This window comes from Triturus cristatus, chromosome 3_2 (genome assembly GCF_964204655.1).
Source record: "Triturus cristatus chromosome 3_2, aTriCri1.1, whole genome shotgun sequence".
NCBI lineage: Eukaryota > Metazoa > Chordata > Amphibia > Caudata > Salamandridae > Triturus > Triturus cristatus.
The window spans coordinates 472742716-472769900 of record NC_140584.1 but is presented as its reverse complement, the minus strand read 5'-3'; the positions used below and the strand labels follow the sequence as shown (position 1 = coordinate 472769900).

Genomic DNA, 27185 nt, shown 5'->3' with positions numbered 1-27185 from the left:
GAGGAGAGGCGATAAGGGGCAGCCCTGCCGTGTGCCCCGGCCCAGCTCGAACGGAGCCGACACTCTTCCGTTCACCACCACCTGCGCCAATGGGCCCGAATACAGCAATTTAACCCAACTGATGAACCCTGGGCCAAATCCAAACTTCGCAAGCATCGCCCAGATATATGGCCACTCAAGCGTGTCAAACGCCATGGTGGCGTCTAAGGACGCCAAAATGGCCGGCTCCCGGATGAACGGGGCACGTGCGAGCACACCGTGCAAACGCCGCAGATTAAGGGCTGTGTTGCGATGGGGAATAAAGCCTGATAGGTCCTGATGAACCAAATCGCCCACCACGCCGACCAGCCGATTGGCCAGTACCTTGGCGAGAATCTTGGGCTCCGCATTCAGTAGCGAAATGGGCCGATAGGATGTAACCCGGTCCCGAGGTCTCCCTTCCTTGTGGATGACCACGATTGTAGCCAGACGCTGGTCCGGCGGGAGGGAGCCCACCGAGTGTGCCGCCAGGAACATAGCCCGGAGGTGGGGTGCCAGCGTATCCGGTCGCAACTTGTACAACTCGATAGGGAGACCATTCGGACCCATGGCCTTGCCGGAAGCGACCGAGCGTATGGCGAGGGCGATCTCGTCGGAGGTGGGAGCGGCGTCCAACGACACCCTGTCCTCCCCGGAAAGGGACGGCAGAGCGATATCACTGAGCAGGGCACGGGAATCCTCTTCCGAGCAGGGAGACACCGGGGAATACACCCCATGGAAATAATCCGCGAAGCAGGAGACAATTTCTTCTGGCTCAGTTACACACACACCATCCGTTTTCTCAATCAGCGGGACCACACGATTCGCTCTCTTTTTTGTCCAACCACGCTATAAGTTTACCAGCCTTATCACCCACATCATACAGTCGCCCCTGTTGCTCTCTACTGAGGCCCCTGGCTGCCTCCGTGACTAGGGCCCTGTAGGCCGCTTGCTTGAGTTGGAGGACATGTAATGCAGCATCCGTCACCCCACCTTCTAAATTCCCCTCCAACTCGGCTATTTCAGCCTCCATCCGGGTCACCTCCTCCCGCTCGCGCCTCTGGGCGTGGGAAATAAGGGATAGGGCCTCCCCTCGGAGTACTGTCTTGAAGGCCTCCCATAGCGGTACGGCCGAAGGCACAGACCCCACATTCTCATCAAAATATCGCTGAAGGGATTTAATCAATTCAGCGCGAATGGTGGGGTCGCGCAGGTACCAAGGATTGATTGGGACCACCCTACCCTCACCCCTCGGAAAGACATCAAAGTGCAGTAGAAGCGGGGAGTGGTCCGAAATACCCCGTGGCAAATGGCGCACCTCTCCCACCCTACCAACATAGGCCGCCGGGACAAGGACATAGTCTAGTCGTGAGAGACTACCATGGGCTCCCGAGTGGAAAGTGTACTGCAGCTGCGTGGGGTGTTCTAAACGCCAGCAGTCCACTAATCCAAATGTATCCAAGAGGCCGGGTAGCCACGCCTGTGCCCGGGGGAGGTCCCTAGGGGGGTGACGATCCAAAGACCCAGATACCACCGCATTAAAATCCCCCCCACAACTAAAAGCCCCCCCGGAAGGCCAAGGAGAAGGCGCCCAAGGTCCGCAAAGGTGGTCGACTGCAGCCCCGGTGGGATGTATACTGACACAAAGACAACCACTTTGCCCTCCAGTCTTCCAACCAAGACCGTATAACGTCCCCTGTCATCGTAGAGCACCTCATCAATCTCCAACGGGAGCGAGTTCTTCACCATGATGCCCACACCCCGTGAGCCGGACGTGAAGCCCGAGTGAGCCACTAGGCGATAGCCACGCCGATTCATGGCGCAGAAGGAGTTGCCAATGAGGTGTGTCTCCTGCAGAAAGACTACATCGGGCGAGATTCGCTTCAAAAACTGCAGGACCACACCCCGTTTGATCCTGTCCCCCAGTCCATTCACATTCCAAGACAACAAAGTTAGTTCCCTACCCCCCATCATATACAGAAGCCATCATTCGTCCCCCGGAGAGCACTGTAGAACTAACACAATAATACGTTTGCCTTGTGATAAAAACGAACAACACCCCATCCCTACCCACCCACCCCAACAGAACTCCCCCCTCCCTGCACCCCTGCATGAGCCCAAACAGCCCCCCCAACGTGCAGTGTGCCTGTCGCCCCATATATAGTTAGACTAACTAAACCCCCTAGAGGAGGAGGGAGAACCCCCAATAGACCCAACACAACCTCCATAGGAGGGGAACTTACAAAAACTGACGCAGAATCAAAAGTGGCATCATTTTCGTCCAGAGTGAGGCCCAATATTAGACCCTCAGTCCTAATCCAGCGTGCCGTCTCCCCCCGCCGCCCCCCCCCCCCCCCCCCGCCCCCCCGATCACGATCCCCGGGCAGAGTATCCAGCCAGTCCCCGGCCGCTTCGGGACGATCAAAGAAGTGCGTGCGACCATCCACCTCCACACGCAGCTTGGCCGGGAAAAGCATGGCGTATTTGAGGTTTAGGTCCCGAAGACGGCGTTTGACGCCTAGGAAGCTCTGTCTCTGCTTCTGGACCGCTGGGGTGAAATCAGGATAAAAATTAACCTCCATATTGTCAAGCTTGACCGGTCCATGCAGTCTGGAGGTTTGCAGGATAGCGTCTCTATCCCGAAAATTAAAAATCCGGGCGATGAGAGGTCTCGGAGGGGCTCCGACCTTCGGCCTTCCCCCGGGAACCCTGTGGGCCCTCTCCACAGCGAAGAATTTGCTCAGCCCCCGTGGCTGGAGATGGGTAGCAATCAGGTCCTCCACAAAGAGATCCGCCGCCGCCTCCTCGCGTCCCTCAGGCACCCCGATAATGCGGATGTTGTTCCTCCGTGCCCGACTCTCGGAGTCCTCCAGGCGTCGATCCATAAGCGCAGTCGCCTGACTAAGCCGGCGCACCTCTGTTTGCAAGGCCGCCACATCTGTCGTTAGGCCCGATGCGGTGTGGGCCAAAGACTCTACTCGGTCGTTGGTTTTGGATAGATCGGCCCTAACCAGGCCAACATCCACGAGGACCGAGTCAATCTTCTGCGCCAGTGTATCAAACCGCTGGCCCACCGAGGCCTTCATCTCGGCAATGGCGCCCATAACATCTCGCAGAGTCAGATCTGCGGGCAGGTCTGGGGCATCAGGAGGGCTCTCAGGGGACTTGCGCGGTCCATCGGGAGATCCCTTCTGGAGGGTATAGCGGTCCATACTGTTGACCTGATGGACGGCGCCACGCCGGGTCGATTTGGTCTTTGCCCGGTCTCCATCTTGTTTCGTGGCCATGGCCACCAGTCTCCCAGTCGCACCAGCCACGTCGTGTAGGGCAGGAAAGCAGGGCCACGAGCTCCGGGGGGGCCTCCTCAAAGCAGCGGGGTGGATCACAGCCTGCAGGCAGGCAGGGTCTCCCAGCAAGGCCACACCACACCAACACCAAGGCTCCGCGACCCAACCACGCAGAGACGACAAGGTGGTGCGAAAGCGCGGGGTACGCGAGTCGCCAGGACCTGCCTGCCGCTGTTGTTCACTTTGCCACTGGATCACCTCACAGCGCAAATCCGGGGTCCGGCGAGGGGAAGGCCGCACACCTCAATCGGTGCTCACTCCGGTGTCCGAGGTCCGATTCGGAAGCGGGAAACGGGTGCCACCTCAGTTTAAGTTCACCAACATAGTCCCCTCATCCAGGGCAGGATAATTTCAGGATAATCGTAGGAGGTTGCGGAGGTCCTCGGGAGCCTCGCACCTACGCGGCAATCTTGGTTGCGCGCTAGGCTCCTCCTCCTCTGAATTAGATTTTTATGATTTCAAAGTGTGCTCACATAACTTTTACTTTTATTTTTGCCTGCTGTTTTAGAAATATATCCACAATTCAAGAGTACATTTTGCACCATCCTAGATTTTAGTTAATGACATGTTTTTATGTCTGCATAGTTTAACAGTTTCTTGTCCACATAGCCTTGAAGAACTTTTTTGATTGCATCCGTTTCTTGGAATTGTAACACATTATTGAAGAATATTTCTTTTGCTTCCTTTTTTTTTTTTTTAAATTCTTTTTATTAACAAAAATAAACATGTCGGTCACTTCACAGATTTTAAATCTTTTAGAGTTACAGTGGTACAGCCTTGGACTCTTAGACATTCTTATCACTTAACATGGCACAACCGATCAGGAGCGTACATTTCCCCCACGTTCTTGGGTTAATCTTTCCTCAACGGGAGGATAGGTTGGGGGCTCACAGATGTTGCCACGGTAAGCATTCCAGGGAGACCAGATCGCCGCCCACTTCCCGGGGCACCCCCTCGAGACATGCACTATCTTCTCCTGCAGCATACACCAGTCCATGTCTCTCTTCCATGCGCCAAGCATTGGTGGCGCCCCCGCCCCCCACACCCGTGCTATGTTACGCTTTGCAATCACCAGCCCCAGTGTTACCCATATTCTGCCCTTTACCGGCAAGTCCGTGGGCTCCCAAATGTTTAGGAGGCACCTTTTGGCTTCAGGCCGCAACTGCACTCCCCACACCTTTTGGTTTACTTGCATCTGTGACTGAAACCAATATTTTTGTTAATGCTCAGGCAATATTTAGTTTTACATTCTTTGAAGAATGTTTTAATTTTTAAAAAAAAATTTGTGAAAATTAAGAGAATGTAATTTTATCAAAAAGATGGGTTTTATGTAAAGAAACATTTTTTTGGTTCTTTAAATACTTTTTAGAATTTATATTTTGATAATACTAAGGAAAACCTTACCGGCTATATACTTTCCTGCTGGGTATGTTTCAGGTGCTATAAATGACAGGGTATAATAAATTTGAGTTGATTTTGAAAATTAAGACATTGATTGCTATTGATTCACCACTTTTTGCCTTCCATAATAACCTTATTGATGATAAACCTACAAGGTTTAACTTTTGATTAAAATTTTAAATCAACCTATAAGTTTCCATTTTGATTATGGTGTCTTACAAAACCTCTGTCCTTCAGCTGTCTAAGATGCAGTTCTTTTCTATTTGGTACTCCTGGAAGTAGTTTCAACGTGAATGCAAATTCTATATAGATACTTTTGTTTTACAATTGCGGTCATAAACGATTTGAATGAAGGATTACTGAATGTTAATACACAATTTAGAACATTTTCTCAAGTGCCCGAGAGAACTTGAGCTTGCTTATGTCAGTGGGTCCTCTTTTTGACACAATACATACTACTTTGTTGCAACATTTATCATGGGGAAAAGATTTATTGCTCACTATTATGTAAGCCCATAAAGCTGTTGAGTTTCAGAAATTATCATCTGTGAACCTTAACCTATTTGTTATGTAAAAAGGGAAGTTTAGAGAACTCATCCTTTTATATCTAGAATAGTTTCCCAGTTTTATTTGTACCAGAATTTTTCTTTAATGGTTTTATCAATCACTCCACACTGTCAAATATCAAGCTATAGCTTAGATGTGAGAATGGTCCTGTGGTTTTACTTGGATAGTATTGTACCTCAAAGCATTTTCTTCCCTAATGTGTTATATTGTCCACGGGTTACTAAAAAGCAGTTGCCATGTAAAGGAAAACCCAGCTTTCTGAAGGTGAAGTAGTTAATATTACCTGATCCATTAATGTGGTTTACAGTGATAAATGAAAGGCTAAGTGAATCTTTTTACACTTACAGAAAGCACTACTCTAGATTTGGTTGCTAAAGCAGATAGCATTGTGGATTAAATGGCTCTTTAGTTTTATCATATTCTATAAGGATGCCATGGTGGTTCTAAGATGTGCTTGTTAAGTTTCACAATACAGAATGAATATATTCCTAGTTGTAATCCAAGAATCTTCATTGTAATTTTAAATACCCTGTTGTCCTACCCAACTTCAGCATTGTGTTAGTATCAAATTAAACTGTAAGGATCCAGTAGCACTTTTCAAGTCCTATTTGTGTAAAGAATACTGAGGACTATTAGAATTGTTTATTTTTCACTTACTTACGGATGCTGGCTATCGTACAGCATTTTTTTATTTTAACTTTTGCAAATTTGCAGTAAAGTTAGGATACATGCTTTAATATTTTATGTAAACCCTTTTCTGGTAATCTCATTAAAAAATGGAAATTTTGAAAATTTGTCTTTAGAAAGACAGCTCTTGTATTCTGAAGTTACAAATGCCACATAAATTTTTGATTTCCATAAAGATTCCTAAAATGTAGAACTAGTATTATGAGTAAATGACTTTCCTTTCCTTACCAATCCAACCAGTGGAATTGAGTTATATATCCTGCATTTGGTTTATTATAGAAGGATGTGCTCTGATGCATATCAAATATTTATTTTTAATTTTCTATCCGTATGGAAGGATGATAAAATAAAGTGGTCATATACTACGTGAACTTTGGTATTTGAAGGCTAGATATGCTGACGTTTAATTTATTTGTAGCTGCCAATAAAGTAAGGTATTAAGTAAGCAACAGAATGACTTTGACTCTTTCAAGAGAGCGACAAGGGGTCGGACCACAAGCCCCATTATCGACTGTGGCAGGAGCTGCTGACAAAGCCAGGAGGCATTTTACAAATTGGGCCTGTGTGAAGAGCAGGCCCGTCTGCACGTGGGCGGCTGTGGTGGGGCTGGGTCCCTTCTCTTGGCTCTTCTGTTTAAGAGGCCCAGCTAGAAGGTATTGAGGTACCGGCTGATTATATATTTATTTTGACATTTTGTGACTGTGATTCTGGACTCCTTAAGTCATTACGTACATTTTAATCCAAGTTTAGATGTATCAATCCAGTTTAAATACTCCCTATCTTTAATCTTAAAATGGGGAGGCGAAAAAACATTGCTTCCCTAGGTTCTACTAGCACTGCTCTTGACAGTTTCTTGCAGTGGGAGTTCTAAATAAAGAGATTGAGTTGACAGAGGTGACTGTCGTTTCCTTCTCCTCCTTGTTTGGTTTTGGAGACAGAAGTATTGCCTGAGCAGGAGGGATCTTGACTAGAGAGCGCACCATTAATTCCTCTTTCACCTAATGTGATAATCGAAAAATCTTTGCCATAACTTTGGATATTGTTGATCTAGTCTCAGTCCAGAATAATGCTATAGAAACACAATACATTCATTACCACTGATTAGTGAAGGTCTCAAACCAGATTCCGCTCAATGGCAAAGACCTGCCACTTCTGACTGTTCTCGGAGAACTAGATCCCCAAATGTATAGTGTATGGGTCTAACTAGTTCCATAATGCCGTTGTCAGCCACTTCTCAATCCTCGCAGCTTGTTAAGAATATATCTGGTACGAGGAGATCCCTGCCACAACAGCCCATATTAATTCCTCCTCAAAATAAATCCCCTCTGATCACTTAGACTTGCCACCAGAGAGTACTCCATACACTATTGTCTTAACAGGAGTACCAATATTGTCAGAGGGGATTAGGGAGTATTGCTATAGTCTTATTATTAAAGATGCACAGTAGTGCACGAGGAATGCTATCTCCTCGGGAGCGGCAAGATGGCGTCCGCTTGCTGGATGTTTGTGTGAGCAGCTCCCGTGTGTTCACCACCCTTTAAATCTAGCGGTATAGCACATCGTAGAAATAAGGTGTTATGCAGTGGGCTACGGAAAGATGAAGCGCGGAGTAAACTTTTCAAACTTTGCGGTGTAAAAAGACCTCTGTTTAAGGGCCTTGCGGAAATCCAAACAGCAGAGGAAACTAACGGACACGCCGTTCAAAGGGCCGCTGCTGCAGGGTACAGCACGCTCACCTGTGGTGTGCACCTGTAGCGTTCGGGAGCGGAGGAGCAGAGCGGATTGCGTCGGAGAGCAGCCCTGGAGGTGTCGGTGTGCCGGAGTAGCAGCGGAGGCGATATTGTAGCAATCTTGCACCCCTATTCGGGATTTCACGAGAGCGGTTAGATACCGCCTGTGGTGAACTGTCGGAAGCAGCCCGGGAAGGAAAAACCAGCGCCACTATGGAAGTCGTGGCAGGGACTAGAGCGGCGCTTGCTGGCCGCAACGCTAGAGCTCTTCTAGAGGGGTCGGAAGGTACTATGGCAGGAGGAGATCGAGGATCACTCAGTAAGAAAATACTCCAGATATTTCAGGTGGTTACCAAGAAAAAGCAATTAACCTTGAATATATCTAAGTCACCATTGGTGGAAAAGGCAAATGTGGGTAACAGTAATACTGATAGTGATATCTAGCAGGGAGAGGAGTCATTGGGAAGGGCGGATATGCTGAATCAAGCAATATCTGAATGGCGATAATCTGGCCACTATAGGAGCAGTGGCCGTAGAGGCAGGGTGAAAAGAGAGGACTGTTGGACTCCATGAGGAGGATGTGGTGCCTGAAGTAATAGAACCAGAGTCTGGGACAATAGGTGATGTCACTGATGGTAATAGCAAGGAAGCTGAGTCTGGGAAGAAGTTTTTCTCTCTCTCCGAACCCTCCGATATGTCTGAAGACGATGGCGAGATAGGACATAAACCAGGCTCCTGGGAGGGCTCAATTAGTCGCTGCAGTGTTCCGAATAGTTCAATCCCGGAGGATGAAATTTTTGAACTACCCTCTGTCTGTAAGCAAATAACTAATGATAGGGGGAGGGGTTAAATGGGACAAAGACTCCGCTCTGGGACTTTTCTCTGTCTGTTGAAATGGCTCTGGAAGATGCTAACCTTTCTGGTCAAGCTGTGGGTGAGATAACAGCCGGTCCAGATGAAGAAATCTCCCTGGAAACAATTTACAGGTGCATGTTAGATCATAGGGTAGAGACCCGGACTGAGAACTTGAAAACCACACGGCTTGTCACAAGCTTCAAAACTTGGTCAAAAGGAGGGCCAAAACATGCAATGAATTTACAGAGAGAATGGTCGAAGTCGAGACCTGAATTTCCACATTAGAGGAGCAAATGGAGGCACAAAAGGGAGCTACAGAAGGAATAAACCCCCACAAAGAGGATGTGCAGATTAGGCTTGTGGACCTGGAAAATAGGCTTCGTAGAAACAATCTCAGAATACTAGGAGCACCGGAGGGAATTGAGGGACAGGATGCTCGTAAGTTTGTGGTGGAATTGGAAGGATTGGAACTGGGCTGTGGAAGTCAAAAGGGTGCACAGGTTTCCTTTCAAGCAAGGATTGGCAAAAGGGGGACAACCGGAACAGCGGCTGTAGGAGAGTAGGGTCTGCTATCCTATGGTCCCCCCAAATTTTTGCTTTTTGCTTCACTGGTTTTGGACATATTGAGGCTGTGGGCCTGCTAATCAGACCCCCAGCCTGCTGTTCTCTCTACTAAATTTACACTATGCACCCTAGGTGCATAACCAATTGGAAGTGGATCACCCTGTGAGCCCCTGTACCAGTGTACACTAGGTACCCAGGGCATTGGTGTATCTAAGGCCTGCCAGGGGCTGAAGCATGTATTATGCCACCCCAGGCTTGGCCTAACAAATTTGACACAACTGGCTGATCACTCAGCTGGGGTAAGTTGGTGTAACCACCTCTTACCTGGGTGTAGTATACCTATACCTAACCTTAAATGGGACACATGGTAACCTATAAGTCACTCCTATGGCAGGCCTTAACAATCCTGAAGGCAGAGTGCTTGGTTCCATGTGAGATAGTGCTCTGGCATGAGCTGAGCCAGTCTGCAGTGGTCGGAACCACTTCCTTCTACTGTTTCCAGATATCGTCATACCATATACTCTTAAGTGCATTATGAACCTCGCGGTTAAATGCTATCTTTGGTTTGGCTTTATCAAAACATGTCGAGTAAGGTGTCATACGAATTGGAATACTAACCCCTCGCCAATTCTGGCGACGGGGTTAGCATTCCACCCTTCTAGAGGGACACGACATGTACAGTACCTGAAACCCGGGTAAAATCAGACATAGCCTCAGCTCCACAAAATGGATGCTGCCACCACAGACACAAGTCTGCCCTCCTGCTGCTGGGAGTCCTTCCAGCTTGGGAGGTGTGGACAAAGGGTTTTCTGCCAGGGGAGGTGCGTGCACCACCCCAGACAGGATTTTGTGTATTGGTCAGGTAGGGATTGAAAGAAACCAGACATGCCTGAGGCTCACAAGGAGCCTCGGTGCATATGCCAGTTCAATCCGGTCCTGGGGCACACCAGTCCCGGGCCTGGGGCGAGCTGGACAAAGGATTGGGGGTGTAACCACCCCCCTTCCTGGTCCCACCCTTAGGGAGGGACCTAGCAGGTAGTCCGGCCCCTAGAATCCGCTTAAAGGTAGGAGCTGTGTCCTAAGACTTCAGACATCCTGGAATCAACTTAACTACAAAAAGAAGACGGGAACTTCGACGCTCTGCCGCACAGAGGACTGAAGCCAATCTCCCCTGTGGTCAGGGAGTGACCACCTTGCTAACGCAAGCACCATCCAGCGAATCAACGTCTGCTTTGCCGCCGCCTCCCACCGGAGCCCGAGCCCAGAGACTGACAAGACCTGGACCTCCAGACCTCTCACCGCCCGATCCACAGTCCCTGAAAAAGAGGAACCCGTGGAGGCACCGAGACACGTGGAGCCAGCCATCTTGAAAAGACCACGACAAGCTGCAAGCGCAACAACCGAGGCTCCCTCCAAGTTGTGCTTTGGGATCTGAGAAGCCCAACACCCGAGCAGCATCTGCACCAAAGGTGAGCCCTCCAGCATCTCCACGATCTGCGTGGGGCCCTTCTGCATTTTGCCACTCGACGCGCCTAACCGGTTGCTGGCCCGCTGGCTAGTGGCCATCTTGGCAACGAACTTCAAGAACTACACCGCTGGTCTGGTTGCTCCAGACTGGCCCTTGCTCCCCTCCAAAGGAGCAATCCCTCTGACCTTGCTGGTCAGAACCATCAGCTTATTTCGTTTTCCACAACAATTGCTTTTGCCAAGGCTTGTTTGCTTCGATCAAGTCGCCGACACCGCCGACAGCGAGAGCCTGCGTGGGACATCTCGTGAACCGACTCCTGGACGTCGTCGACCTTCAGGGACCACGTGGCTGCAGAGGCAAGCTGCACCTTTCTTCCTGTTTGCACCCGACATCGCCTGGTACCCACCTGGTGCCACGCTGGTCACTGGCTAGTGACTGTGAACACTGTCCCCTCTGCTTAAAGGTCTTCTACAACTCCGATCCACTCTTGGATCCACCGCATCTCTTCCGGACCGACCGCCTACAGCATCTTTGTCCACAGGCTCCATTGAACAGATAGATGAAACCCGACACACTTCGAGGCCTATGCACCCGCTTCCTGTGGGTGAGGTAAAGCTGGCACTCCGGTGCCCAAGTGTAGAGTATCATCTCTAGTGTCTGTGTTTCCAATCTTGAGTTCATAGTCCATCCGGAAGATCCTCTTTGCAGTAACTTTGTAACTTTTATGCACCCATTGAAAACCTATGGGAGCCCGCGTGTGACTATTTGCTCTGCACACGCAACCCGTGGACCTCCTGGTCACTAACTAAAGTTAGCTCCTTGTAGGCCCAGCGATTCTAGAGGCCCTAGGCCTTTTCCCTTTTCTGTTCGTGGTACTTATACCACTATTTTAGTATATGGTTTGAGTGGTCACTTTAACTAGTGAACATCATATACCAGGCCAACTTCTCACAGCGGCCACGGGCAATCTTGATCTCCTTGAATAACTTTTTGGCTCGACAGGCTGTATATGATTTGGCACGGCCAGATAAAAAGAGGATGGGGAAAGGTTTTCAATTTTTTGTTAGGCCTGATTACTGCCATTATACGGTTGAAAAGAGATGGCGGCTGCACCAATTAATCACTCCCGCGGGACACCCCCGCGCCGCACGGCCACCAGCTGCTGTGTGTGCCCCCTCGCCTTGCCCTCTGCCTCGCTGCCTGCCTCGCTGCCGGCTGACGCCGCTGGCGTCTGTTTTTGCTTGTTTTGTCTAGCATTGTGCTTGTTTGAACTGCATTTTCCTCCCGTGTTAGCAGCTTTTGTCTGACTTTTGTGCCTGTATTTTTTCTAGTCAGTTTCTGCATTTTCCTCCCGTGTTAGCAGCTTTTGTCTGACTTTTGTGCTTGTTTTGTCTAGCATTTGTGCTTGTTTGAACTGCATTTTCCTCTCGTGTTAGCAGCTTTTGTCTGACTTTTGTGCCTGTATTTTTTTTTCTAGTCAGTTTCAGCCCTTTGCGTTCTCCTGCCTGTCTGCCCGCCTACCTCGCCGCCCTCCGCCTTCCCTCCCCGCTCCCCGCTTCCCGCCACCACCGCTGACCACGCCCCTTTTTCCTTTCTGTTCCCTCCCCGCTCCCGCCTCCCAGCTGCCCCGCCCACCCGCGCACTTCGCCTTATATGGCGACCGTGCGAACGCGCAGCGGTCACGTGCAGCGGGCGCGCCGATTGTGCGCCGAAGGCGCGCCAAAGGTAAGCCCGTCTGCGCCCGTCCGCGACCGGACCGCGCCCAGCGCCAGGACCCCTGGCCAACGAAGATCCCGACCGACCCGCCTGACGTACTCCGCCGCCACCCTCACCGCTCTCAACACCAGCCGACTCCCAGAATGCCATCAAGCCACTCCACGACGTACCCACGGACCTTTCAGCTGCCACGCCTGCAAGTTCACCTGCATCCGGACCAGCCTCGCACCAGCACCCACCAAGTCGAACACCAGCAGCACCCACCTCAAGTGCATCCTGCTCAACACCCGCTCCGTCCACAGACACGCCATCGAACTCTGGAACCTTCTAGACGCCACAGCCCCTGACGTCGCCTTCCTCACGGAGACCTGGATGAACGCCTCTTCAGCTCCCGACATCGCCATCGCTATCCCAGAGGGCTACAAGGTCGTCCGGAGGGACCGAAACGCCAACCAGATGGGAGGAGGCATCGCCATCATCCACAGGAACACCATCCGTCTCACGACCAGCACCGACAACACCCTGACCAGCGCCGAACACCTGCATTTCCAGATCCACACCAACCCGAACACCACCCTCAGAGGCACCCTGATCTACCGACCCCCTGGACCACGCACACAATTCAGCGAGGACATCGCCGACTTCGTCAGCCCGCATGCCCTCCCCTCCGCCGACTACATCCTCCTGGGAGACCTCAACTTCCATCTGGAGAACAACAACGACCGCAACACCAGCACCCTGCTCGACAACCTCGCCAACCTGGGACTCAAGCAACTGGTGTCCACCCCCACCCACCTCGCCGGACACACACTCGACGCAGTCTTCTCATCCAGCACAGACATAGACTTCAGCCACGCCACAGAGCTTCAATGGACGGACCACAGCTGCGTCCACTTCACCTTCAAGAGAACGACGACCCACCAACACCAGCAACAGGCAGCCCGCAGAAGCTGGAACAAGATCACAGCAGACCAGCTCGCCACCTCCCTGAACCAGCACCCTCCTGCCAGCTCAGCGAACCCCAGCCAAGCCGCCGACAACCTCACGAAGTGGATCAGCAACTGCGCGGACGAACTCGCCCCACTGAGGACCCCGCCTAGCAGACCCGGCAGCAAGAAGGCCCCATGGTTCACCGACGAACTCAAGAGCTCCAAGAAGAACTGCCGAGCCCTCGAGAAAGTCTGGAGAAGGGAACCGACACCAGACAACAGGACCTCCTTCAAACTTGCCACCCGGAAACACCACCAGCTGATCCGCGCCGCCAAGAAAACAGCATTCAAAGACCGGTTGGACAACAACGCACACAACTGCAAGGAACTCTTCAACATCGTGAAAGAGCTTTCCAACCCCAGCGCAGGAAACAACGACATCACCCCATCGCAAGACCTCTGCAACTCCCTCGCTTCATACTTCCACAACAAGATCGCGGACATACATAACAGCTTCAACAACCAACCAACGCACACCATGACCGAACAACCACCCCCCACCACCACCCTCCACGCCTGGACCCCGATCAGCACCGAAGACACCATCCGCACGATGAACTCCATCCACTCCGGATCACCGACCGACCCCTGCCCTCACCACGTCTTCAACAAGGCCGACGCTGTCATCGCACCCCACCTGCGAGACATCATCAACACTTCCTTCGACACCACCATCTTCCCTGAGAGCTGGAAGCACGCCGAACTCAGCGCCCTACTAAAGAAACCTACAGCGGACCCCACCGACCTCAAGAATTACCGCCCCATCTCGCTCCTCCCGTTTCCAGCCAAAGTCATCGAGAAGACCGTCAACAAGCAGATGGCCGCCTTCCTCGAGACAAACGGATCCCTCGACCCCTCACAGTCCGGCTTCCGAGCCAATCACAGCACCGAGACCGCCCTCATCGCCGCCACCGATGACATCCGAGCCCTGATGGACAATGGAGAAACAGCGGCCCTCATCCTCCTAGACCTCTCTGCGGCATTCGACACGGTCTGCCACCGCACCCTAGTACGGCGCCTCAGCAACATCGGAATCCAGGACAAGGTGCTGGACTGGATCATCTCCTTCCTCGACGGAAGAACACAGAGAGTCCGCCTACCACCGTACAAGTCAGAGGCCTCCGAAGTCACCTGCGGCGTCCCTCAAGGATCATCTCTGAGCCCCACCCTCTTCAACGTCTACATGAGCCCCCTCGCGGCCATCGTACGCAAACACAACCTCAGCATAATCTCCTACGCCGACGACACCCAACTGATCCTCTCCCTGACCAACGACCCCGCCGCCGCCAGATCCAACCTGCACGAAGGGATGAAAGAGGTAGCCGAGTGGATGACGACCAGCCGCCTGAAACTGAACTCGGACAAGACGGAGGTCCTCATCCTGGGCTCCTCACCCTCCGCCTGGGACGACTCCTGGTTGCCTCCCGCCCTGGGCACCGCACCCAAACCGACAGACCATGCACGCAACCTGGGCTTCCTCCTGGACTCCTCCCTCTCCATGACCAGGCAAGTCAACAACGTCTCCTCGGCGTGCTTCAACATCCTACGCATGCTACGGAAGATCTTCTGGTGGATCCCCACCGAGACCAGGAAGACCGTCACCCAGGCCCTCGTCACCAGCCGACTGGACTACGGCAACGCCCTCTACGCCGGTACCACCGCCAAGCTCCAGAAGAGACTCCAGCGGATCCAGAACGCCTCAGCCAGACTCATCCTCGACATCCCACGAACCAGCCACATCTCCGGACATCTGAGAGACCTTCACTGGCTCCCCGTCAACAAAAGAATCACCTTCCGCCTCCTCACCCACGCACACAAAGCCCTACACGACCAAGGCCCGAGCTACCTCAACAGCCGAGTCAACTTCCACGCTCCCAAACGCCACCTCCGATCAGCCAACCACGCCGCCGTCCCCCGCATCCGAAGAGCGACTACAGGAGGAAGGTCCTTCTCCTACCTGGCCGCCAAGACCTGGAACTCCCTCCCGACCGACCTGCGCCTGACCCAAGACCACCTCTCCTTCAGGAAGAAGCTGAAGACCTGGCTGTTCGAGCAGTAGCGGCACCCCCCCTCCCCCCCCCCCCCAGCGCCTTGAGACCCTACGGGTATGTAGCGCGCTTTACAAGTGTCACTGATTGATTGATTGACTCCTTTTCAGGCAAAAGGAGCAGAAACTTTTCTATTGAATCCTGCCACCTTGAAAGTTTTGGCAAAAAGGCAAACACGTTTATTTATTTCGGAGGTGCAGGCTAAGGAATATTTGACAACCGTGTCATAAGATCTGTTATTATTGAATAGAGGGTTTTCTCTTTTTTTCTGCCTGGTTACAAATAATTGTATATGGGGATTAGAAGGTGGCATGGTTTTCTTCTTTGAATCTTAGTGAAGCCTATTCAGATAGTGTCCTTCAATAAGGCTGTAAATATTTTATGTTGATTAGCAATAACCAGGTATATGTTGGTGGGTGGTTGAACACTAGGTGGTATACTCACCTTCCATCACAGGGCTATGTGCCCTATTGCTGATGTTTTGGGGAAAGGGTGGGGGGTGGCTGAGGGGCGGAGGGTGGCACTGAGGTGTTGAGTGGGGGAGATGGGTTTGGCCACGGGGCGGGATGGGTAGGCAGGGTGAGATAAGTTTTAAAAAAAAATCAATCCATAGTAAAGTTTATATCAAGGTCATATATGTAAATGCAATTAAGTTACAAATGCTTGTAGAAAAGATAAATAGGCTGACAGCGAAGCTGGTAAAATATACTGGGCAAAATGGATGTTAGTGGAGCACGTATATGCTCATTTAATGTTTGTGGCATAAACAATATTAATAAGAGGAGAAGGGTTGCTGCTGATTTGCGCTTAATGAAACCTGATATTTTGTACATTCAAGAGACTCTTATATCTTGGGCTAAGTGTAGGGTGCTAGAAGAGCTTGGATATATGCTCTTGACTGCATCCAGTGAGACTATTACTAGTAGGGGGGTAGCTATTCTTGCTCGAGGGCGCATCTCAGGGACTGGGAGGGAAAGGTCAGATAAATATGGTAGATGGGCAATTGTTGAGTGTATTATTGGGGGGTATTAAGGTGACAATTTGTACAATATACGGATCGAACTTTGATGAAGCTCTAATATTAGAGAATTTGAATATGGAATTGGCGTTATGGTATACCCCTCTGATAGTTTGTGGGGATTTCAATATACATATAGAGGGACATCAGTTAGATGATGACAATTACAAATATATGGGTCGTAAACGTAAGGTTTTTAAAGCACTAAAGCAGCTGTTAAAAGATCATGGATTAGTAGGTGTATGGGTGGCCATAAATGATCCAGATCCGGGCTATACCTTCTACTCATATCCCCATCATAAATTAGTCAGACTCAACTATGTGTTTATGTCTAAGTTACTTATTGGTGGTGCGAAAATGCCAGTATGGCCTAGAATAACAGCAGATCATGGCCCACTACTGTTAGACGTCTATAGTTTTAGGTAGGCAAAAAATCATAGGGTATTTACGTTTAATAGGAAACTTTTAATGGAGATGGAATTTAATGATCATATGTTGACCTGGATCTCTCAATTTTTGGAGCTCAATAGAGGAACTTCTTCTTGGGATGCCCTCAAAGCGGGAATTCGGGGTGAAGTACTCAGTTATGGGTTGGCCAAACAGAAATGAGCACAAACTCTGATACAGTGGCACCTGGAAGATTTAAGGAAGCAAGAACAAGAGTTGATACAGGTGCTCAGACAGGGATTAGAGGTTAGTGATATACAAACTAAGATTGCATGTTGTAAAGCCAAAATGAATGCGATATGGTGTAAGGAAATTAATTATCAATATAAGTTGTATAAAAAAGATAGATACGAATGCGGGGAAGCTACAGGACGATGTCCAGCGCAAAGGTTAAGAGTCACAGTCTTAACAGAAAATAAGGGCAATGGTGGATGCAGCGGGTAATACGGTTGAAACCTTGGAGGGGCTATTGGGAGTATTTTACAATTTTTATGAAGCATTGTATACACAAAGGAATGTCGATGAGCAGGATATAGAGTATTTTTGTCAACAATTGAATGTAGCTAAGTTAAGTCAAGAACAGCAGTTATTAGATGCGACCATTACTATGGAGAAGTTGGAGGAGGCAATGGGCTCATTGGAGAGGGGCAAAGCTACAGGACCGGATAAGCTTCCTCTTGAGTTTTATCAATCATTTTTTCAAGTTTTGAAAATAGAGAATGTTGATCACATTCCAAGAGGCGCAAGCAGGGAATCACCCTCTATCATGGGATGATGCTAATATAGCGGTGTTCCTAAAGAAAGGTAAGCCTCCAAACCTACCAGGAGCAAATAGACCAATCTTTGTTGAAATTCAGATGGTAAAATATATGCGAAAATACTTGCCAATAGGCTGGTGCAAGTTATCATGCCTTTGGTGTCTATTTATCAACATGGTTTTATACCGGGCAGAAGTACGGTTAACCATATTAACAGTAGTTTCTCGTATTGACCATGCCAATCTAAATCAAAGGTGGTTTGGGCTGATCTTTCTCGACGCGGAAAAAAGTGTTCGACCGAGTGTCAGGGTCGTTTTTATGGGCCGTCATGCGGGAGACAGGGTTACATTAGTGCTATACAAAGTATGTATGTCACCATGAGCCATGATTTGCATAATGGGTAGGGAATCCGAGCAATTTCGGATTAGCAGGGGTACACGACAGGGGTGTCCGTGCTCCCAGCTGCTATTCACAATATATATTAATCCTTTTCTGGCTATGTTGGAGCAGAGTGAGCACATCAAATCTGAGTTGTGGACAATATCAGGTACGTGTTTTAGCCTATGCATACGACATAGCGGTGGCTTCTTCAGTTACTGAGATAGAAAGATTAGCTGATATCTTAGGTGAGGTTTCAGGTTATAAGTTAAATGCTTCCAAAACACAGATTATATGTACTAAGCTGGCATGCCTAGACGATGTACGGGTAATGGACAAAGCCACTTTGGTATTAAAGTGAGAATGTCATTGCTGGATCTGAAAGAAGTGAATTGGTCTAGTATTGTTTATGGGATTCAAAAGCAGTTAAATCATTTAGAATGCTTGCATCTCACTAGAGTTGTGTACTACGGTCCCACTGGAAATAACTAAAATACAACTCCAGGGAGTTCAATTTATCTGTGATAGGTTTATATGGGGACAAAGGAAAGCATGACGCGCGTTTAAATATATGATGCTACCATGTGATCGTGAGGGGTGGTCTTTTCCTAATTTTACTTTTTATTATTGTGTGTATACTTCAAAACATACGGATATTGTTGACAGATAAAGATGAATTGATAGCGGAAACACCGTCAATATATCAGTTGTTGCTAGGATTAAAAGCTAGAGACCTCTTAGTTAAGTTCTATGAACTAAGTTATTAAGAAAAAAAAAAACTCGGTTTAAGGTAGTGCTCGCAGTTTACAAGGTTTGGAAAGCGGCACGGAAAATGTTAGACATCCCATGGTTTAGTTATTATATGCCGCTTAATACGTCCTCTATTCTCCCTGCTATATTTTGGGACGTTAGGATGCTGAGTTGGAGGGCTAAAGGGATTAGACTATTAGGCGATCTTTTTGAGGGGGGACACTAGACTCATTTTCAGGGTTAGTGAATCAATATGGACTTCAACAAAAGGATTTTTTAAAATATCTGTAAGTTCGGGATTTTTTATTTAAGCATCATATAGGTGAGGGAATAATTATGTTCCCGATGGGCGAGGCAATTAGGAGGATACGGCTAAGGGTATTGTATGCTATATTAATAGACGCAACCGAATGACATGGTTGCACAAACAGTTAAATGGAGGGAACGGTTGGGCCAGGAGGGGTGTGTGCAAATATCAATCGATATGGCAGGGAAGATTTTGTTGTCTGCGAATTTGAAATCACAACACTACAAGACGATTTTAGACCTGTATCATACACCAGAGAGGATGATGAAGTGGGGGGACTCTAACGATGGGAAGTGTTTTAGATGCAGTACGGAAAAAGCAGGCATTGTGCATGTGATTTTCGACTGTAATGTTTTCAGCAATTAAGGCTTCAAATAGACCAGTTCTTGTCGGAAATCCTAGGGTATCAAATATATTTGACAAGGGAAAATTACAGAGATACTTTGCAGGTGGACTGCTGTTTCTGCACCTCACATCAGTTTCAATTAGGTCTCTTGCTCAACAAGCCCTTGCACCAGCCGTCAGGTGATGCCTTTGTAAGTCAAATCCTAAGAAAAATAGATGGGTTGTGCGTGCGTCAGGTGATGAAGTCCAAGAAGCCAATATTTCGTTTTTCAAAAGAATCTTTATTTTCAATCAGTTAATTCTCACAGAATAGGTGATTTTACGGTCAGCCAACGCGTTTCGGTCTCATGATGAGCACTTCGCCAGGGCTCAGTAGTCGAGTATCTTTTCTGTGAAGTTTAAGGAAAACGTTGAGAATGATCGCACTCAACAGGTATAATGGGCCCAATGTGACCTCTCGTATCGAAATAGAAAAAGCGATCCTTCAGTCAAGTCTGTGTTCCAGGCTATTCCTCTGGAAACAAATAGTGTATCGCAGGGCCTCAGTCTGCCTCAGTAATATATCTTAGATTCAAGATTCTCCTGCCAGAATGAGCAATGTACAAATAAGCCAGCCAATACATAAATTCAGACATATTATATTCATTGCAGCGGCTGTGACACGGCTATGTGTTGCATCATTCTGGCTGCAGCGGGACGCCCCTATGTTTGAAATGTGGCGGGCTAAATAGTATAATATTTTTAATTTAGAATATAGCCATTACTCTCTTGTCAATAAAGCGGAAAAAATTAGGTATGCAGATTTGGGGCCCGATGGTAGAACATCTGAATTAATTGTATGGTCTAGGTAAAATGTATCGTGTATAATTTCTTTTCTTCTCTATTTGTAGTAATGCTCTGTTATGTTTTAATATATTATGTTATGACATTGAACATCTGTGTATGAATTACGTTCTGTCATTTGGTATGGATTGAATAATTAAAAAAAAAAAAAAAGGAATGCTATCTCCTCTAGGACCATTTTTGTTTAATTTCTTATGGCCTGAAGCATGGAGTGGGTGGGACCATCTTTGAAAAACCACGAGGGCTATAGTGGTGATACATTTTGGGACACCTGGTTTTGTAAGATGTTTGTTGACATGTCTGCATGTCTCAAACTTGAATCCCGGTAAGATCCAGGCCAGATCTGTGGTCTATTTTAACCCCCTCCTCCTGACCTCATTTTTTGGTATAGGTATAGCAGTACACATGGTCTAGTACCTAGACTGCCACCCCGGGATCCTTTTGTTCATGTGAATAGATTTGAACTATTAAGTGGCCTATCTGACATTGATATCCTAAGTGGGTCCCAACAGGAGATGAATCTGAAGGGACAGGGGATGTTTATTCTGTGCCTGTTGACCCTCAAGCAGGGACTCCACATATAGTAATTGCCAGTGTTACAAGGTGCTCTGTAGGGTAAGCATTGATTGAAGAAATTCCGGTAGCACCTGTTCATTCTGATCTCTGTTTTGCTGTTGTATCATGGAAGTTAGCAGGCATCAATTCAAAGTTGAGTAATGAAGATTGGGTAGCATTTGCTTCTAGATTTGATTTAATTTGCTTTCAGGAGTCCTGGTTAGTTGCAGATTTTCACATAAACGGGGTTCGCTCTTTCTGTACACCAGCAATCCACGTGACTTCAGGAAGGGCAAAGGGAGGATTGGCAATGTTCGTTTCTGTTAAATGTACAGTGATAGAGATCAAAATAATCTGTTCCTCTTCTTTATGTCAAATATTTTTAGTATGCAGATTACCGCCTGTAGATTATTTTATTATACATTTCTTTCTTAGAATATCTTCGATCATAGTTTGTGAGAGGAAATCAGTAAAATGACCTCTGAGACACCCGTTATGCATTATGTGCAATTTCAATTGCACCATGTGTAAATACAATGGCTCGCCAGTGTGTGGGATAGAAAATATCATGGTCTCACTTCACTCACTCAATATATAAAGATGTTTTAAATGGAATCATGGTTTCAAATGGTTTACTCTTCTTAAATGAGTGCTCTAGTGAAGGTAGTAGGCAATGCCTGACTTACATTGGGGGAGGTCACACAAGCCTTGATTTTCTTATTATCTAGAAATTTTCTTAGTTTATTAGTATGTCATAAGGTCGTTTCACATTGTTCCACTGATTATAATCCCCTAAAGGCGTCTTTTAAATGGGATCATGGGAGAAGTCAGTTGCCCGAAATCCCAATTAAATGGGATTCAAACAAGGGATCAGACTGAAATGGGCTCGAGTAAGCCTCAGGGCTTCTGAGCATAAAGTAATTTGTGAAAATCTGAATCTTATACTTGTTTATATCATGATTCCTCTTCGGAGAATATTTTTCAGGGTTTGCAAACCCTATGTATTGTCATCTCAAGTTAGCTGATGGTGGAAAGCGTTCATTCAAAGGAGAAGCCATTGGTAAGTTGGTTTAATAGATCCTGTACTGAAGCCCACAAAGATCTAAAAGGCACTCTTAAGACCTCCCATTGGAATAAAAACTTAGTGAAGGTTTTGCGTAAGAATTACCAAGTTTCAGAACAGAGGAAAGCAGAGTTCAGGACTGAAGCATGGCAAGTTTTAGAGGCAGCAAGTGCTCTGAAGGACTCGAAAAAGTTCTGGAATGTAACTAATAGTCCGATATTTGTAGATGTCCCTTGGGAAAAATTGGATTCTCTAATTTAAGGGGAGACCTGGGTGGAACATTTTAATTGTATTTTTAATCCTTTTAACAAATGGTACCAGGAATAGTGGAACCAGATTTTCTGAACAATCTATTGTATTTAGTAAATCAATTTCACTTGAAGAGGTAGAAATTGCATTTTGCAGGGTTCCTGTCTTCAAGCCCCGGGTCCAGACTGGATTCCAATTGATTTTATAGGAAACTTTCCGTTGTGGACGCCTCTTCTACCTGACCTTGTTGGACCTCTTCCAGTGTCGGAGAAGGAGGCAACCATGGTTCCTGCCTTTAAGAAAGGGGACAAAAAATTACCCAGGGTGTTATAGGCCACATATCATTAATTGATTCAACGGTTAAGATATTGAGGAGGGTTCTTTTATACCGCCTAGAAGATTGGGCGCGGAGAACATATTGTCATAAACACAGTATGGTTTTAGACGAGGTATGGGCACAGTAGAACAGTGCCTCAATTTGTCACTGATTGTCAGCAAGTTTACCAAGTCCATGAAGTGCTCAGTACATCTTGCCTTCATGGACTTATCTTGTGTGTTTGACTCTGTCAATTGTGAAAATTGTGGTCCATGTTGGGGGACGTGGGAATAGGGCCACCTGTGGTTCTTTTATACGTAGGCTCAATTCAGATACTACAGTTAAGACCTAGTACCAAAGGGGAGAAAAGTCTCTATATATTATCTTCTGAAGGTGTTCGACAAGGCTGTATCCTTGCCCCATTTTTATTTCTTGTTTATATCAACGGGTTGGAGACGTATCTGCTTGGGAAAAAAACTTGATTTTCCCAAAACTGGATTTTTTTTTTTTATTGCATCCCTATTTTATTCGGATGATGCTGTCTTTATTGTAAGGTCAGCAAATAGTCTCCAGAAATCTTTGGACTGTTTTGTAGGTTTTATGGCCTCTTTGGATCTTTAAGTAAATCATAACAAGTAGTTTGTAATGGTGTGTGGCCTCAAAAGAACAAAATCTAAAGTATTTGTGGTCCAGGGGAATGAAATTGAGAAGGTCAATAATTTCTCTTATCTGGGAATTGTTTTTAACGCTCCGTTATCATGGGGCTCACTGCTAATTTTAGGAGCACTGCAAACAGCGAGCGTTGCAGAGGCATTGTTTAGATTTGCAGCCCAGCTGGGCCAGAAGCCAGTGAAAGAGCTGTTGACTCTTTATAGGGAAAAGTGTTGTTCAATCGCCACTTATGAGGCTGGAGTCTGGGGTTATGCTAATTGTGTTTAACTCCAGGGAATTGAGAATGATTGCATTAGAAGACTTTTGATGGTCTCAAAGTGTTCCAACTCTTTTCTGATCTTGAACTGGGTTTGGAGCTAGTGGATGACAGAGTAAGTTTTGCCCCCTTGTTATGGGCCAAGATCTGGAACACTCCTGAATTGGGTTTTGCTAGGTCCATTATATTGGATTGCCTCTCACATGCAAATATTCAAAGTATCCCATGGTTTAATTATCTCGAGTGTTTCTGAAGCGGAGTTTGAGTGAATTATTTAATAGCCCCACAAACATGTCTCGTCAAGACCAAGCTATTATAAAAATGCCTTTGTAACTTGGACAAATTCACTTCATTTGCAGGCATTGAATATGTTGAAATCAGTGAGCCATTTTGATTTAACTACCAGGTTTGATCATCCCCGTTTTTATCTTCTTTATTTGATGAATTGCCAACATATCTTACATTACAGAGCACTGTGCACTTTACCCATGTTTGTCCATTGTATAAATCAGTTAAATATTTATTTCCAATGTTAAAGCCTTTACGACCCTGTTCTTTTATTGAAGGTTCCAGGTTTCTACTTTATTTGAATAAAATGGCCATTTGTTGTGTGGTTTTACATTTTATAAAAGGATCAATTGCATTTAGAAAGAAATATGGCTTAGAGGAGGTTGGTGCACTATGTATGGCTTGACCTAAAACATTATGAATGAAAGGGGGTTATCAATGTAATATTTATTATGAAGACTCTGTTTTAAATGTTTTTGATGAAAGTTTGTATTTTGTGCTTTTATAATTAATTTAAATCGAATAAAGTTTGAGTGACTGACTTTTTCAAGACCAGAACCAATGCATGTGCTCCTCTTTGCTCAGCATTCTTACAAATCACCATCAAAAATAGTTTTAATCTAAACTGAGGCTACTAACGTTGGTATAGTGGGAATTGATGGCACATTGAGGATATCCTCCTCTGATAAACATTCATGTTTGTATTGCTTTTCATTTTTTTTTAGAATGCTGGTGGTGTCAATGGAGTGGATCTTTCTGTATTGAATGAGGCTCGCAATGTGTTATCTGACCTCTTGGCTGATCCTTCTCTTCCTGCGCAAGTGGTGTCTGCTCTTCGAAGCATAAGTAGCATGATGGGTACTTTCTCAGGATCATGCAGACCAAAAATAAACCCTTTTACCCCATTTCCTGGCTTTTACCCCTGTGCTGAAATGGAGGACCCAATTGAAAAAGAAGACCGAAAATTGCATAAGGTTGGCTATAATGCAGTTTACTCTGCTGTTGATAGTTCCAAAGTTCAGCTATGTTACAAAATATTGTACTATGTGATACATGTATGCACTTAATTTGATCTCTCCACTACTAATCTTTTTACAAGGGCTGTCACATTGTACCTACGTTATACTTTCAAAACTCAAATCAAAATGGCTGACTTTCCCTCTTGCTCCATGTGTTGGAATGCACCACCTCTCGAAATGTTTCTTCTTAATTTAAACTTCATTTGAGTGCTAGTCAAGGTCCCAGACGCAGAAAACAGCATCAACTCCCTTTGATTTTTGTGCCTTTTCTTACAACCCGTATCTGTTTTATCAAAAAGGGTTGCTTGGTTGCAAATATCACATTTGCTGTGGTATTTTGTTGTTCCTTCCAGGAGTAGCACATGTTTTATAGTTGGATGTTAATTGGGGAGATTGCCTAGCTACTAGTTGACGCCTGTGCAGAGTCCCCCTGCCCCCTCCGCCCCCAACCCCACTCAAGCTGCAACCACAGTTCCAGTCAGGGTGAAGTCATGAGCAACCCCAGATTAACCTGTGCTCAATCCTCTGGTAGCTTGGCACAAAGCAGTCATGCTTAACTTGGAGTCAATGTGTAAAAAATAATTGTGCAACACTTCAAACAGTAATAAAGTGAAAACACAATTTCATTCTCACACCAATTGTTCCAGTGTAACTTTAAAATGAAGAAAGACTCCTCTTTGCTATGCAAAACAACTCTTTATAGTCATGGCAGGGAGAACAACCGTCTTCACACAAGTAAACAGCTAGTTTCAATTTGATGCTTCACAGGCAGCTATTTTTATACAGTTAAACAATGCTAGTTACAAAAGTTCAAACAATGAATTTCTAGGCAGTTACACATTAGTTATGTAAAAACATGAGGTCACGTGACCCTAGAGTTTAACCTAATTCTCTACACATCCTTTTATTACAGTTCTAACAATGCTTAAACTAAGTATTCTTCTACTTTTAAATGCATGTGTATTAGTAGCACAATGATAGAGCACACACAAATAAATATGCATTTAATCCAAAGACCTCTTATCAGATTTCGTTTGTTCTTGGCTAATTCAATCTCCTTATCCCATTGTCTAATCCTGTTTAAGGGTGGGCGGACAACTCTGTTCCGCCCACGGAATGTGCAGAGATTTGCCCTTCCGCCTTCCGCGATAATAGGCGGAGAAACCGGGCAAATCTCCGCACACTCGGGGGCATAACGGAAGTTGTCCGCCCGCCTCCCACCCACCTCAAATACATAGAATAACAATTGTTAAGAGTAACCTTACGTTATCGGCGGCGTCCCCGGGCTCCGATCCTTCTGCAGTGCGTCTTCTTCTGGGAACTGCGCATGCTTGGGCTCCCACGCATGCGCAGTTCCCAGAAGAAGACGCACTGCAGAAGGATCGGAGCCCGGGGACACCACTGATAACGTAAGGTTACTCTTAACAATTGTAGTTCTAATGTATTTAAGGCGGGCGGGAGGCGACGAGAGGCGGGATGTGCGTAAGGGAACTATACGGAGAGTGCGGAGATTGGTTTTATCTCCGTGCCTCTCCACATAGGTCCATTACGGCCACCCTTAATCATGTTTCACTCTATAGAAAACACAAAATACATGCCTAGGTGCCACAAATTCCTTCAAGTTTGTCAAACACCGGTTTTCCTTTAACTATGACCTTAAAGTTCATGCACTCTGTTCTCAAGTAAACTCCTCACCTTTTTTTTCATCAGCACAAGGTTTTGGCCTGCACTGCTTTCTCCACATATATCTGTGTGACGCTGTCTGCTATATTTCATTTTTTCCTTAACATTACCCCCTCTAGTTGATATTTCAACTACCTGATCTAAACCTTGGTCTACACTTGGCACTAAGTGATGTGTGTTGCCCTGAGCATCTACTACATGTGTTGGGTGTCCTAACTGGAAACGTCCCTTCTGCCTTGGTTACAATCCTTCTACAACATGCTAAGCCTAATTGGATAGCGCTATACATTACTAGTAGGACCACAATAGCTGGCAACAATGCTCCCAACAGTTCTGACATCCAGCATCGTAGAAAAGAAAACCACCTGGTAAACCATTTACCTGGGGCACCTCCTTAATCTACCATTTTCTTCTATAGATTGTACAAAGTTTGTATAGCCTCTTGGTGGGGGGGGGGGGGTAGCAGACTCTCCTCCGTATTTGCCCCCACATGCCATCAATCAATGCTGTCCGCATGTATATAGATGTGCTGACTTCATCGGCCTGCTGGATGGTGCACACAGAGGAGCAGGAAGGGCTGCTCTACGTATCCACCCAATGCGTCCCCCCTAATGTGGGGTCCTTCATCTTCGGAGAGGGATTACAGGAAAAGGGAGAGTCTCCAGTTTCCAGCGATGCCTTATCCAATGTGATTCTGGCTAATAGATCGCAGCTTAAGCAGGAATCACTGGATGTCAAGTAGGCTTATCCCCACCCCCATGTAAGTTATCCTCCTACCTTTCCAGCCAGCACCAGTTTTTTCAGATGGCCACCTCCTAAGTCATAAAACATTCCTTTTACCTGTGGAG

The 27185-nt window shown here is 46.9% G+C and overlaps 1 protein-coding gene across 2 annotated transcripts in view; it reads left to right on the top strand.

Annotated features, from left to right (window-relative positions):
- PDE3B (phosphodiesterase 3B) overlaps positions 1-27185 on the top strand; it is a 1362481-nt gene that overhangs the window by 431119 nt on the left and 904177 nt on the right. For both annotated transcript variants that reach the window (XM_085648114.1, XM_085648115.1), the window contains exon 3: positions 24361-24609. In XM_085648114.1, coding sequence (XP_085504240.1) covers positions 24361-24609 — 249 coding nt within the window. The remainder of the gene's footprint in view (positions 1-24360; positions 24610-27185) is intronic.